Source organism: Mastomys coucha, unplaced genomic scaffold (assembly GCF_008632895.1).
Source record: "Mastomys coucha isolate ucsf_1 unplaced genomic scaffold, UCSF_Mcou_1 pScaffold1, whole genome shotgun sequence".
NCBI lineage: Eukaryota > Metazoa > Chordata > Mammalia > Rodentia > Muridae > Mastomys > Mastomys coucha.
Window position 1 is genome coordinate 88,975,383 of NW_022196891.1, and position 14,954 is coordinate 88,990,336.

At 40.0% G+C, this 14,954-nt stretch overlaps 1 protein-coding gene and 1 non-coding gene across 6 annotated transcripts in view; one reads left to right on the forward strand and one right to left on the reverse strand.

The window, feature by feature from the left end:
* Lpgat1 (lysophosphatidylglycerol acyltransferase 1) overlaps nt 1–14,954 on the forward strand; it is a 73,114-nt gene that overhangs the window by 42,631 nt on the left and 15,529 nt on the right. For all 5 annotated transcript variants that reach the window (XM_031339139.1, XM_031339171.1, XM_031339148.1 and 2 more), the window contains 4 exons: nt 2,149–2,267; nt 8,200–8,295; nt 11,253–11,526; nt 14,681–14,807. In XM_031339139.1, coding sequence (XP_031194999.1) covers nt 2,149–2,267; nt 8,200–8,295; nt 11,253–11,526; nt 14,681–14,807 — 616 coding nt within the window. The remainder of the gene's footprint in view (nt 1–2,148; nt 2,268–8,199; nt 8,296–11,252; nt 11,527–14,680; nt 14,808–14,954) is intronic.
* Nucleotides 13,340–13,443, reverse strand: LOC116071988. The gene has a single exon (XR_004111269.1). It is a non-coding gene; the product is annotated as a U6 spliceosomal RNA (small nuclear RNA).

The window sequence follows — 14,954 nt, forward strand, 5'->3', positions numbered from 1 at the left end:
CTCTCTCTCACACACACACACACACACACACACACACGCATGCACACATATATATACATATATATATATATATTCATGCAAATAATGTGTACCCACATTTACTTCTCCCAGCAATGTATCAGCTAGTGAATATGTGTCAGTAAAGTGAGCATGCCACCTGAGCTGAGCTAGGAACTGCAGGGCTACTGTAGTGTGCAAGAGGCTGCGCTCTTTGGGGTTCTGCCTCTCTTTAAGGAATAAATGGCATCATCTCCTAATGTAGCTTCTGTAGTGCATTAATTTAAATTTTTAAAGTAAAAACATTTAATCACAAATACTAATCTATTTGTATATGAATGATAGCATCTAATAAAGTAATTGCAACAACTTAATTCAGTACCACAACTTGGTATGTGTTGACTCTGTTGGAAATTTCTTTAACATGGAATTTCAAGATTGCTAACATGAAAGGAAAGATGCCTTCCTTGAACTTGTATGAAGAAGTCATTCATACTAAGAAACTTGAGTGTACCGGGATAACAGGAAGGGGTGAGTGTAAGAGAGGAGTGCCAGGTGTATGAAGAGGATGCCCCAGGTCTCTTCATCCTTGTATCACCCAGAGACACGACCCACAGCAGGTGTGAGGTCCTTGTAATGGAGGTGTGGTGGAAGTGAGCCGTCAGCCTCTGACAGTTCACACACACTTCTCTGTAAAGTCCTGATGGTTGAAAACTGATGTTCAATTTCATTTCATTTCTTTTCTTTTTTTTTCTTTTTTTCTTTTTTTTTTTTGGAGACTTACTTTTCCTTAGAATGTACAAGTGCATTTTGAAGCAGTGATTTTCTATCCAGTGATTTTAAACTAATTTAATTTGTTTTCTTCCTTTAAAATAAAAATATACAATTTTGAGATATTCTGCTATTTTCTTGTACAGTAAAATGAAAGAGTCTAGGAGTCATCTCCTAAAGAAGACTGGTATTTATGGTCTGGAATTCAATGTATGAATTAACATGCAACTTTATTCCTTCTTCAGTTGATTTAACATGTAGAAAACTTGGGTTCTATTACCATGGCTTTACAGCATCTCTAATTTTCCTCATGGATGGCCTTTAATGCCTGATGGGAAGGTTTTTTTTTTTTTTCTTTTCATACACTATAACAAGAAAGCAGTTCCTCAGTGGAAGACAGCTGGGTGTTCCCTAAATTCCAATTCCATTTACTTGGAGATAGCCTCAAATCTCATGGGTCAAGGACTCAGTCAATCTCCAACATCTCCAACATTGCCTGCCCCGACAGATGCCAGTCACAGTTGTTTCTAACCCATGTTTCTGACTGGTTGCTGTAAGTTAGGGTCCCACAACTCTCAGGTCAGTTAATTTGCTCAAGTGGCTCGCAGAACTCAGGACAGTTTATTATAGAGGATATTACAAAGGATACGGATGAAAATATACACAAGGCAAGTTCTGGGGGAAGAGCATAGAGACCTATAGGAATTCCCATGTCCAGCCCTCAGAGCTGCATCCTTCTGCAACCATAAAGAGACTTTATTACACCGAGGCTAACAAGATGGGTGGTAAAACCCCACGAGGCCTGCCTGTGCAACAATTCTTCCTAGATGTGTACCAAGACTTCTGAAGTCAGACAAGGAAGGCCAGAAAAAAATATGGAAGATTGTTCCCATGAGCAGCCACAGAATGATATGTTTTAGTTTCTGTCACTTGCCCTCAGTAGGTAGATTCTGAGTAAGAGACCTTAACACAATAACTAAAATGTATACACCATAATTGCACAGTTGGTACAATAGTTTAGGGGGATTTGTTAGTAGAGAACCCTGAATTCTTTCTTGTGATATCTTTATATCATACTTTTCTTATCTATTTTCCTGTTGGTAAACATCTAAGTTGTAATAGACATCTTTTATACCTATATTTTTAATTATTTATACAACAGAGAATAAATTAAAAATGATCATTTTATATTCTAATGGATATATTGGGACTCTAAAATGTTGTTAACGTTGTGACTTTTATAGGAAATAAACCTAGTTTCAAACTTAGAAAAGTGTTAGCAAGGAGACATGATTAGTGTCTACTATTTTTTTCTAATAAAAGGTTTCTAGCAACAGAAACATCTTTAAATGACAAATTTGAAATGTTTTATTCTTACAGTGATGGAATGGGGGGAAGATATTAAAGCAATCGCTAAAGATGAAGCAGTGATGTTGGTGAACCACCAGGCAACTGGAGATGTGTGTACATTGATGATGTGCCTACAGGACAAAGGACCGGTAAGCATCTTCAGTGCCTCAGGTGGACATCCTGTAGGGATGGACTGTCAGTAAGATGTCATATAGTTCTTGGTCACCCCTGGAAGGGAATTTAAAGACTTTAAAGGATAAATTACTAAATATTGAATTGTCTAGTGTTGATAAGCCAGTGTTTGAACTGGTGATTTTGTATCATTTATATTGATAATTAAAAATAATAAATAGATTTAAAATGTTTGTGTTTATCATTCAAGAAATTATTACCTGAAAAGGTAAGGAAGTTATATTCCTGGAAAGCTAAGTTAATAGTTTACAAATTATTGGAGTTGGTATTTGAACCTATAGTAAGTATACAAAACAGTAGATGTTTATTGATTGCTTAATAGTCATGAGTGACTGTAAGAACTAAAGTCTTACTGGACATGGTGGCACACACTTTCAGTCCCAGCACAAGGTAGGCAGAAGCAGGTGGATCTCTGTGAGTTTGAAGCCAGTTTAGTCTACAGAGTGAGTTTCAGGATAGCCAGGGCTATGTAGAGAGGTCCCATCTCAAAAAAACAAATCAACAACAATAAAGAAGTAATGACTCCATCTTTCCCTCTCTCTCTCTTTCTCTCTTTCCTTCTCTCTCTCTCTGTCTCTGTCTGTCTGTCTGTCTGTCTCTCTCTCTCTCTCTCTTTCTCTCTCTCTCTCTCTCTCTTTCTCTCTCTCACCAAAGGGTAGCTGTTGTTATCAGGTGAGAGATGAGATCCGAGCAGTAGGTAAATTCAAAATGAAAAGCCTGTATGTGAGGGTGAGCTACCATGGACCTAGTAGACAATGCGAGTCTCAGATGAGAGAACACACACACTTGGCCTTTAAGATTAGGTAGGATTTAGTTAGGCCACCTCTAGTGAAATGGTTTTGCAAAACCTGAGATAAGAATCAGTGTAAGGTTTTTATTAGGTTTAAAGAATTTTGAATTACCAGGTAAAGTCAGAAAATAAGGTAAAATTAAAAGAAACTATTTTTAGTTATTGCATAATCTGTTTTTCCCCTGAAAATCAGGGGTATAATCTTGCTGGAATGTGAAATAAATTTAATCCTTTCTTACAATCAGAATCTCAAATCGTTAAAAGAAAAATAACTACTGTGTAGATGCATTTGCTGTTACAATAAAACATACTGTTTTCCCTTAAATTCATAATGTTAAAATTGTGTGGGTAGTTAAACAAAAGCAAATCCTATTTGGCTTTCTGTAAAAGCAAGTAACCAATTAGCCAACATTCTTTGGTCTCACTAATAGTGGTAATTATACTTATAACAGTTATTGAAAGAATACAGTGTGCTTAAAGAATGATGCACTTGATCAGTATAAAATATGCTTGTGTTCCAGTGCTAGTTTGTTGAGGATGATAACTGAACATTAACTTAATGTTAGATAGTCACGTGGACCAAAGAAAGGTTGGTTAGTTTGCTTTCGAAAGATTTGAATTAATTTGTTTAGATTTAATTGCTTGTCCTGGGAAATTTTTTAACATTTATTTTTAATTTAATTGTATTTATTTGTATATCTGTATGTCTGTGTGAATATATCCCACATGTGCATAGGTACCTGTGGATTCCAGAAGAGGGTATCTGATCCCTGGAGTTCCTGACAGCCATGAGTAGTCTGATAAAGGTGTTGGGAATTGAACTCTGGTCCTCTATAAGAACAGCAAGTGTTCTTAACCACTGAGCCATCTCTCCAGCCCTTCCTGAGTAATTTTGTATAATTCTCTGATATCATCAAGTATTTGAAATCTAGGCACATTTTAAAACTAATTTTATAAGAGATAAATTAAAAACTATAAGGTAGAAGAATTATAATTTTCTTCTTGCTTTGTAAGCATGAGTCAGTATTAGTTTATATTGAACAGTAGGAATATTTACTGGACTGATCACTTAATCTATAATCATTCAAAGGTAAAAGGCTCTTGTCAAATTGTATACCAGTTTTAAAAGACCTCCTTGGGCTGATGTGATGTTTCACTGAGTAAAGACATTTGCTACCAAACCCAATGACTTGAGCTGAGTTCAACCCCCAGAACCCCACATGAAAAAATAGAACTGACTTCTAAGAATTGTACTTTGACACACACACACACACACACACACACACACACACACACACACACACAGGAAGAGAGGGATAGAGAAGGAGAGAATATGGTGTGTGGCCAGCAAGGCCCTGGGATCCTCTGATCTGTATCTCCCTGTGCTGGGATTATAAGGAGCCTCCACACTTGGCTTTTACTTGAGTGCTGAGAATCAGACTCAAGTCCTCATGATTGCACGGTGTCTTAGCCATTGTTCTGTTGCTGCGAAGAGACATCATGGCCAAGGCAACTTTTACAAAAGAAAACATTTAACTGGGGCTGACTTACATTTCAGAGGTTCAGTCCATTGTCATGGTGGGAAGCATGGCTGCAGGCAGGCAGGCAGGCACTGTGCAGAAGCTGTAGGCAGGTGGAGCGGGAGCTATGTCCTGAACCATAAGCAGACAAAGCAAGCCTGGGCCCTTGAGCTTTTGGAACCTCAAAGCGCAGGCCCAGTGGCACACTTCCTTCAACAAGGCCACACCTCCTAATCCTTCTAATCCGTTCAGTCACTTTCTGGTGACTAAGCATTCAGATATAAGAGCCTGTAGGGGCAGAGGCCATTCTTATTCAAACTACCACTGGTTTTGTGTGTCAACTTGACCCAAGCTAGAGTCTTCAGAGGGAAAGGAGCTTCAGTTGAGGAAATGCCTCCATGAGATCCAGCTGTAAGGCATTTTCTCAATTAGTGATCAGTGGGGACCATTGTGTGTGGTGCCATCCCTGGGCTGGTGGTCCTGGGTTCTATAAAAAGCAGGCTGAACATGCCAGTAAGTAGCACCGCTCCATAGCTTCTGTATCCACTCTTGCCTCCAGGATCCTGCCCTGACTTCCGTCAATAATGAAAAGCAATATAGAACTGTAAGCCAAAGAAACCCTTTCCTCCCCGATCCGCTTTAGGTCATGGTGTTTGGTGGCAGCAGCCGAAACCCTGACTGAAACATGGCAAGTGAGCCGTCTCCTCAGCCTCTATACTCTTTAATTCTTTAAGCAATCTAATCTACTAAAGATGATGGTTGTCACCCAGAAAAATTAAGGCAGGAGCTGTGTTCTCTGGGCTTTCACATTGCCTTTATAAAAGCAGAGGGTGAGTGTCAGCATCTAGTTTTTTCTTTATATGTAAGTTCACACAATTTAATACTCAGTTATTTATTATATCTGTCGTTTTCTTAGAGGGCAAGGGTAGAGTTCATTACACTCTTAATTGCAACTGTAGGTTTCGTTTTATTTAAAGTTTAATGCAAGGAATGCTTATTTCCTCAGCAGGAAAGATCACTTAAGTAGTTCATTAATTAGATACTGTTTATGTTTAATTTAAAATTTTAAATTTGCTGCAAAATCTTTTCTTTTCTTTTTTTTTTTCTTTTTTTTTGGGGGGGGGGGGTTTCGAGACAGCCTTGGCTGTCCTGGAACTCACTCTGTAGACCAGGCTGGCCTCGAACTCAGAAATCCGCCTGCCTCTGCCTCCCAAGTGCTGGGATTAAAGGCGTGCACCACCACCGCCCGACTTTTATAAATATTTTTAATCATTTTGCTTTATTAGTCAAGTGTAATTTTATAAGTTATAAGAATTACCAGAGCTGGGCAGTGGTGGCGCACACCTTTAATCCAAGCACTTGGGAGGCAGAGGCAGGCAGATTTCTGAGTTGGAGGACAGCCAGGGTTACACAGAGAAACCCTGTCTTGAAAAAAAAACAACAAAAAAAGAAAAGAAAAAAGAAAAAATGAATTACCAGAGACCCCCTTTGGATAGAGGGAGAGTATTTGAAGTCTGCAAAAATAAATTCCTACCTAGGAGAGACATAGTACCATTTACAGCCCCCCCCATAAGGTCTCAATAACAAACAGAGGTGTGATTCCACAAAAGTTCATTCTGGGGAGCCAATGAGTTTTTGGGGCATCCTTGTAGAACATAAGTGGGGGTTATAAAGGGCTGTGGCTGCTTCCCACAGAAGGCACTTACTTCTAAAAAGCCTCTGTCCAGTAGAGATGCAGCCTTCTTGGCAGCCACATGGACAGGCAGCCTCTCCCCTCCCCCAAGTCTTCCTGGCCTGTGTACTCTTGCTCCTACTCGTGGCCACTCGCAATTGAGGAAGTAATCCTTGAGTCCAAACTTAATAAGCTAATTCAGCTTCATTTTTTCTGTATACTTATGGACTTAGGGTTCTAAAGCTAGGAATCAAGATTTTATAATTTTTCATGTAAAGCTTATTAGTAACTGCTGAATTTGTAGAAACTATTAGGTTAAAATATTTACAACACTAAATGGACTTAGCAGGCTGGATTTATATATACGTATGTATACATATAACAACAATAACTAAAGAAGAGGTCATGACCTTGAGAGGTAGTTGGAAGGAGTGGGATGGGTAATTATGTAAATTTAGTATTCCTATGGAATTCTCAAAAGAATAGAAAATACATTAAAAATATATTTAGTCACTAATTCAAAATTTGTTTAGATGAGCTGGGCATGGTGGCTTGTTCCTTTAATTCTTCAGCACTGAGAAGGCAGTAACAGGCTTATCTGAGTTGGAGGCCAGCCTGACCTACAAAGTGAGTTCCAGGACAGCCAGGACTGTTACACAGAGAAACCCTATCACAACTTGCTCACCCCCCCCACCCCCACCCCGCCATACAGTCTTGTCTAGGCCTAGAATGTTTTTAGGCATAGAGACTTACTGCTGAATAAGCTCACCCTTTCTAGCTCTTTCTGAACTTTGGCTAGCTGGTTCAGCTCAGCTGTTATGGCTCAAACTCCACTCCAAGCTGACGGATTCAATCTGGCTTTTCTCTTAGCTTCTCCTGAATTGCTCTGCTTGGCCTTGTACTAACTTTGGTAATATGTTCTAATCTTCTGGCTCCTTCTCATGATTTGTCTTTACCAGTGTCTAGCTTTGTCTCTCTCTACAACATCTTTTTGTAAAACTACCGCCTCCAGCCAGGCAGTGGTGGCGCATGCCTTTAATCCCAGCACTTGGGAGGCAGAGGCAGACAGATCTCTGAGTTTGAGGCCAGCCTGGTCTACAGAGTGAGTTCCAGGACAGCCAGGGCTATACAGAGAAACCCTGTCTCGAAAAAACAAACAAACAAACAAAACAAAAAAACCTACCGCCTACTTTCTCTCTGCACTGCTCCTTAAATAGCTTCCCTTTCCTCTCCCCATGAGAATTGGACATATCCTATTATGGTGGTTTGAATATGGTTGGCCCAGAAAGTGGCACTGTTAGAAGGTGTGGCCTTGTTGGAGGAAGCGTGCCACTGTGAGGTAGGCTTTGAAACCCTCCTAGCTACCTGGAGGACAACAGTCTTCTGTTTGCCTTCATAACAAGATGTAGAGCTCTTAGCTCTTCCAGTACTATGTCTACCTGGATGCTGCCATATTTTCTGCCTTGATGATAATGGACTGAACCTCTGTATCTATAAGCCAGCCCCAATTAAATGTTGTCCTTTATAAGAGTTACCTTGGCCATGGTGTCTCTTCACAGCAGTAAAACCCTAACAGAGACACCTATTCTCTCAAATCATTCTTTGATTCATCACTTTTCAGCCACTTAGTTACACATCACATTCAAACATGGCTGCTTCCTTCTGCAAACTAACTTTACCTTCAGTGTTTGGGCATAAAGGTGTGTACTAAAAGTGTGTTCATATTCTAGCCAAAGGGATTAAAGGTGGGTGTTCATGTTGAGCTACACCACAACTAGAAACAGCTTTTTTTTTTCAGTAAATAACACAATCTTAGGGTTCACAGTGTGATCAAATGTCCTGCAACAGTGTAGCAAGTTTCTTGTCTCCAACACTGAATTAACTATGTGTGCACTTAACTATTTCAGGTTGTCGCTCAGATGATGTGGCTGATGGATCATATTTTCAAGTATACAAACTTTGGAATTGTTTCTCTTATTCATGGAGACTTCTTTATAAGACAGGTGAGTGGCGAACATTGTTCTTTCAATGTTTAGACATTTAAAGTGATTGATTATGTTGATTATTACTTTTTCAAGTAGTATGACAAACTAGTTGGATAAGTAGACCCTGTCTGGCTCCTCCTTTGAATCTTTGTTCTGTAAACATTCATTTTAGTCTCACTTGAAATATACATGATCAAGCACCTGCCACACTCCTGCTCTTCAAATCATTAGCTGAGTGGATTGGGCAAATTAAATGTTCATTTTCACATGAGAACAATAGGTGGTCTCCCTCAAAAAGTTGTGGGGATCATGTGACGTTAAACTCATAGAGCACTCAGGACAGTGCCTAATGCCCTCAGCATTCACCATGAGCACACTGTCACTGTCTAACTTCTATAGTTACTGTTACTTGAAGTACCTTGTTATGTGGTAAGAAGGTATCTTAGTTACCAGTAGAGAGATTATTAGTAAGTAAATAACTAGAATTATAATAATAGGAAGTGATGAGGGAATTCATAGAAACACAAATAAGCACATCAGATTTCTGTAGATCCAGAAAATGTTGAAGAGAATAAATAATATTTGGTATATAGATCAAATGACTGGAGATGAGTCGGAAAGGGATGTAAGCTCAGGGAATAGTCTCTTGTGGGCAAGAGAGTGGTAACTTCTTCCCCAGTCAGCAATTCGTGGCAGCATCCTCACATCCACGAAGCATCACACACTTCCTTCTTCCAAGCAGGGAGACACCAGATGTAAGCATGTCTGTGGCTGGCAGTGTCATGGTTACTTGATGTTCATGCATTTAACAACTTTAATCTTGATTGAATGGTCCTGTGCACAGAAGTTAACGAATACCTGATAGATCAAATGACTCTTGTTCTGAGGAACCACAGATTGAGACATAAGGCAGAAGTAAGTAGAAAGCACAGAAGTAAGCAACAGAAAAATCAGCAGCTTGAGGGAGGGTTCAGTGGGAAAGCTAGCCAGTCCTTTTACACGGTGAAGTCTGAGGAAATGACTGACGTAGTGAGTGTAACCATTGATGTTGATTGTAAGCATCAAGAAGAAGTTAAATTCTCAGTGTGCTCTGAAGTGTAAAAATGAAAAAGTATGTACTCACATATTTTCATTTAATGGCATTCAAGGTTTTGAATCCGTACAAACTATTTCAAAGTAACTGAAAATTAATTCCTAAAAGAGCAATATTTTCCCCTAAAAGACTAAGAGATTCTATAACATGAGAATGGATGGTCTAGAAAAGACGTTAATCACAACTGTTCCTAGCACTTTAGACAGAAGTGGGAGGATGGAAATTCAAAGGCCAGCGTGGACGTGTGAGACTCTCTCAAAAGAAAGAGGACAAGCTGGTTTTTGGTTTTTTTTCTTTTATTTGTTTATTTTTCAAGACAGGGTTCTCGGTATAATAGCCCAGGCTAGCCTCCCTTAGAGATCGGCTTGCCTCTGCCTCCTAAGTGCTGGGATTAAAGGTATGAGTCACCACACCTTACTAAATTGTACTTTTTAATCACAATCTTAATAAGTTAGTTTTAACAGGTTTTTTTTTTTTTTTTTAATTTATGATACATTTAATCTGAAGACTGGAAGCACCTTTACTTTAAGGAGCTTTGTGACTACTGGCCGCCTGCATTGACAGGAAGGAGGCTTCTGATGCTGGCTGAGGTTGGGGCGGCAGCTTTGTCTGGCTATCTGTTTTCAGCCTCCATGTCATTCTTTCTCACAACTAAGCTCCAGTCCATGCCCTTGTCCCATCTGCTTCCAGGGATTTCCCTGCATGCATCTGTTCCTCATGCAAACACGTAGCTGAGCATCGTCAGGCCTCTGTTGGCTATTACAGTATTTCCCCGACTTACCCCAATGGCCTTTTTTTTTCCTCATCACAGAAATCAGTAAAACTTGGCTGCTGTATAGATAAGAGTTGGGCTTACTTATGATATAAGTAATCTATGGCGTTTCCAGCAACTTTGCTTTTAAGGCTTAGCCTGTGGTAGCTGGAGCAATAGTTCAGCTCATATCCTTGATGCTCTTACAGAGGACCTGGGGTTGGCTCCCTGAACTTAAATCAGACTGCTCCCAACCACTTATGACTCTAGTTGTGGGAGATCTAACCCCCTCTGCCTCCCTGAGCATTTGTAGGCAAGTGGTGTACATAAGTGGAACACAGGCCATGGTGTGCACATGCACACACACATTATTTTAATTAAAAACAAACAAACAAACAAAAAAACAGTAAAACTCGCACCATGCCTGAGGCCCTTTCTGTCTGGTCACCTACCATGTCATCTCCTCACACTGACCAAGGCACTGCTCTTGTTGTTTTCTTTGTTTGTTTGTTTGTTTGTTTGTTTGTAAGGCAGAGTCTTACTGTGCAATTGTGGTTTGAAACTCCTTAGGTAAACCAGGCTAGTCTTGAACTCATAGAGACCCACCTATCTCTGCCTACGAGATGTGTGCTCTCACTCCAGGCCCCAGCACGTGAAGCATCTTCCCACTGTCGCCTGTATCTTTTTTGACTCTTGTCAGTTGGAGCACTGTGCCTTTCATCTCTGTGTGGCTGATTCCCTCATGTTATCTAGAGGATCTCTGCTCAATGGTCACCTCCTAGCATCGCTTGCCTTGCTCCCCCTAATCCTTTTCATCCCTCCTATATTTTTCTTCCTAAAACCTATCACCTGTGGAGTTTATCCTCCACATTCGGCACTTCTCCATGTGGTCTCCTGTTTCTGGGGTTGGAACTGTAAGTGGCCACACTATGTGGCCACCAAACTACTGAGTTGCTTTTCCTCCAGGAAGAAGTTCCTTTGTATAAGTTTGAATAGCTCCTCCCTCTTTACCACTCCACTCACACACTGCTCTATCCTATAATTACATCACAGTTTTGAAGCGGTTGTTTCTATTTGATCTCGGGGTATTTTAATCTCCAGCTGTCCTTACTGTGTGTGTATGCCTTCCAGGGAAGAGCCTATCGTGACCAACAGCTGCTGGTTCTCAAGAAGCACCTTGAACATAATTACAGGAGCAGAGATCGAAAATGGATTGTTTTGTTTCCTGAAGGGGGCTTCCTCAGGAAGAGGAGAGAAACAAGCCAGGCATTTGCCAAGAAAAATAACTTGCCATTTCTTACACATGTCACTTTGCCAAGGTTTGGGGCAACAAACATTATTCTGAAGGCACTGGTAGCCCGGCAGGAAAATGGAAGCCCGGCAGGAGGAGACGCTAGAGGCTTTGGTAGGGTGCCTTAGCGTTGCTGGTCTTGTTTGAACCTAAATGTTTTCTGGAGTTCTAATTCTTTTTTCTGTTTGTTTGTTTCATTGGTTTGGGTTTTGAGACAGGACCTCTTTATGTAGTCTTGGGCTATCCTGGTCCCAAACTCAAACAGATGTGCCTGCCTCTGCCTTCTGAGTGCTGAGATTAAAGTTTTACATCTCCAACTGGCTCAATTCTTTTAAAATACCTTTTGACAATTAGAATTGACAGTTGGAGAGAGGATGAAGTTATAATCTCTTCAGATTTCTCTTTAAAGTAGTCGATATTCACAATAATGCACTAAAATTATTACAAGTGTGTAGTCAAAGAAGTCTTCCCTGCCTGCCTGTTCTTAGGATGATCTCTGCCACTAATGATGCAAGTTACTGTCGAAGGTTGTCTTTGCTTTTAATAGACAACAAAGTTAATGTAATTTGGCAGTATTTATTAAGACCCTTAATGTATTAATAAATGACTTAGCCATCCTACTACAAATAATTATTAAATGGAAAACAATCTACATCAGGCACAATGGCTCATGCCAGTAAATCTAGTACTGTGAATCTGAGGAGGGGGAAAAAGAGGAGAAGGAGGGCAGTTACCTTTGAGTTCAAGGCCAGACTGGAATATGTAGTAAATCCTAGGTCATAGTGGGCTACAAGATGAGGCTTTGTGCTGAAAATAGATAATCATAATCTGCATATAGGTAGTGAGACGTGTCACAGGGTTAGTTATAATAAACCAGCCAGAGGCAGAATGGGTAAGCAGTTCCCATACATCCATATAACATAGCCACACAAATGATGCATACGGAGAGTTTGGATTGCCTGGCAAAATACATATGCTATGTTGTGGGTGTCTGGGGGAGGGACATCATATAGGTCTTGTGGAAGTAATGTGAGATCAGACAGCAGGAAACAAGTGACAGGAAGATGCCAGCAGCTGGCAGAGACTGTCCCATGAACTGTAACATTGTGGCTCATTTTCCAGAGTTTTAAAATAATGAGCACATACTGTTTTAATAGACAAGAAAGTGCAAGCAGCACTCAGCGATGCGGCTCCTAAGGAACAGGCGAGTCTCAAAAGCTGTTTGTGCAGGAGCAGAAGAAGCAGCCTCCTGGAAGCCACCTCTGCTACAAAAGCTTTCTGATGAACCGCTCAAGGGGATTCCTGAGGCTAATTTCTTTGATAGTATTTTAAAATTCTTTTAGTATTATTTAAATAAATGTTGAAACGGTTGGCTCTCGGAAACATTTCAGATTCTGCACAGAGCAGATGTAGAGATAATGCCCATGAAATTGCTCTGCGTTTTTCCTCTCATTTGCTTTTTCCAAGTAGCTACTTGGCAGTCAGCTTTCCTAATCTTTTATCATCTATTAAAAGGCAAATTGAAAGAGTCTTTTCACAGAAAAGCAAAGTTCAGAACAGCTTCACTGCTGGAGAGACAGTGTGCAGTGTCAGGCAGACCAAAGCTGCAAGCAAAGGTCCCCCAAACAGGATTAGTCCAGCTAAAAGGACTGCTGTTTGTACAGCCCAGGCAGCCCAGCGGTGCTCTAGATCTCAGAGGACAATTGTGGTAACAGTTGCCTACTAATGAAGGAAGAGACTTCTTGGATAGCCACATATTCTACTTATAAGAAAATTTATTATTTATCCTTAGTTAATATATTTAAATCTTCTGTTTTCTTCTGTCTTGGTATTTTCCATTGTTTTCTTTGGTTTTCATACTCACTAGTACTTACCCTCTGTAAACATAAACCCTACCTTTCTAGGGGTTTTTGTTTTTTGTTTTTAAAAAAACATGGAACGCTTAACGAATTTGCGTGTCATTCTTGCTCAGGTGCCATGATCTTCTCTGTATCTTTCCAATTTTAGTATATGTGCTGCTGAAGTGAGCACTGCCCTTGTGTTTCTAGTGTGTGCTCTAGGTGCATATCAAAATGGTATTGTGCCTGATTACCTCTAGAAGTGTCGGGGTCTTCTGAGTGGTAACTCATCCTGAACTGAGCTCCGCTGGGCCTTTTACACTTCCTTTCATCATGAGAATTTCTAACCATAGAGTTCAAAGAACTTCTGCTGCCTGTCCGTGAGCTGCCATGCGCACTCCCACATTTGCCATAACCTCTCCCTCTACCTTCTCTCTATCCAGTAGTTCATGTTGTTTGATTGCTTTTGCTTTGGTTTGGTTTGTAGGCAAAGTCATGTAACCCGACCACCGTGAACCACTTGGAGGGTACCCTCCTGTCCTCCTGCCACAGTCTGCAGGCCTGAGCCACTGTGCTCCGAGGAAAACTGTCCCTGCTTAAAAATTACCCCCAGCAGAAGGAATTTAAAGCTTGTTTTAAATTCTAACAAGGAAAAGTAATATCTTATTGACTCTAACATATTTAGACTCATGCTGGAAAATGATTCTAGACAACTTCATGTGTAGAACAGATAGCTCCACATTAACACACTGAAAGCCAGTGTTTTCTGTGAGAATATCCTCTGCATTCTTGTGTGGTTTTGTACTCATTGATGGAAACAAAAACTGCAGACTAAACAGAACTTCACCATCTCCTCTCACGGTGGCAAGTGATCATTCCTTCTGTAGGGCAGGGTAGGAAAACTATATGTAATTCTTGCTAAAATTGGGGACGCTTTTTTCCCCCCAAATAAGTACAGTAAACAATAATAATGTATATCTAAATTTATTTTATTTCCATTTTTCTGAATTTGTTTATGTCTTTTAAGTATTAATATGGTTGAGTCATGACTTTTGTTTACATTTATTGGTTTTGGTTTCGAAGTCTGCTTTTTGGTTTTATGATGTATGCTTTACTTTCTGGCCTTTCATAGGCTCTTTGGTGTAGGAGTAATAATACATAATAAGGCCTTGCTAGTGAATAATTATACTGAAAATTTGAATGAACTATGTGTACTAAATAATAGTGTTCTGCTGTTTGTTCTGAAGTAATCTACTTTATAGTAAGATGCTTTCATTTTATGCTAAGGGTACTGTTGAATAGCAGGAACAACGTCCATTTTTTTTTCTCAAAACAAAGGCACATTAGTCTGCTTGAGAGCTGCTTAAGTGAGTTCTGTACTGCAGGTACCAAAACCTCACCAACTCAAGGTGCTTCTTCTTTCCTTTCAGAATGCAAATCAAGAGGCCTCCAGTGGATAATAGACACAACCATAGCTTACCCCAAAGCTGAGCCAATAGACATTCAGACCTGGATCCTGGGCTACAGGAAGCCGACAGTCACTCATGTCCATTACAGGTCAGTCACTGATGAGAAAGATTTCTAAAATCAGTGTTGCATGGCACTGTGATTACTCAGTTGCTTGACACTCTTAAGTAAAAGAGTAAACATCAAGGATGAATATGCTCACAGGTGTCAAATAGACATATTAATAGAAATGAAAAT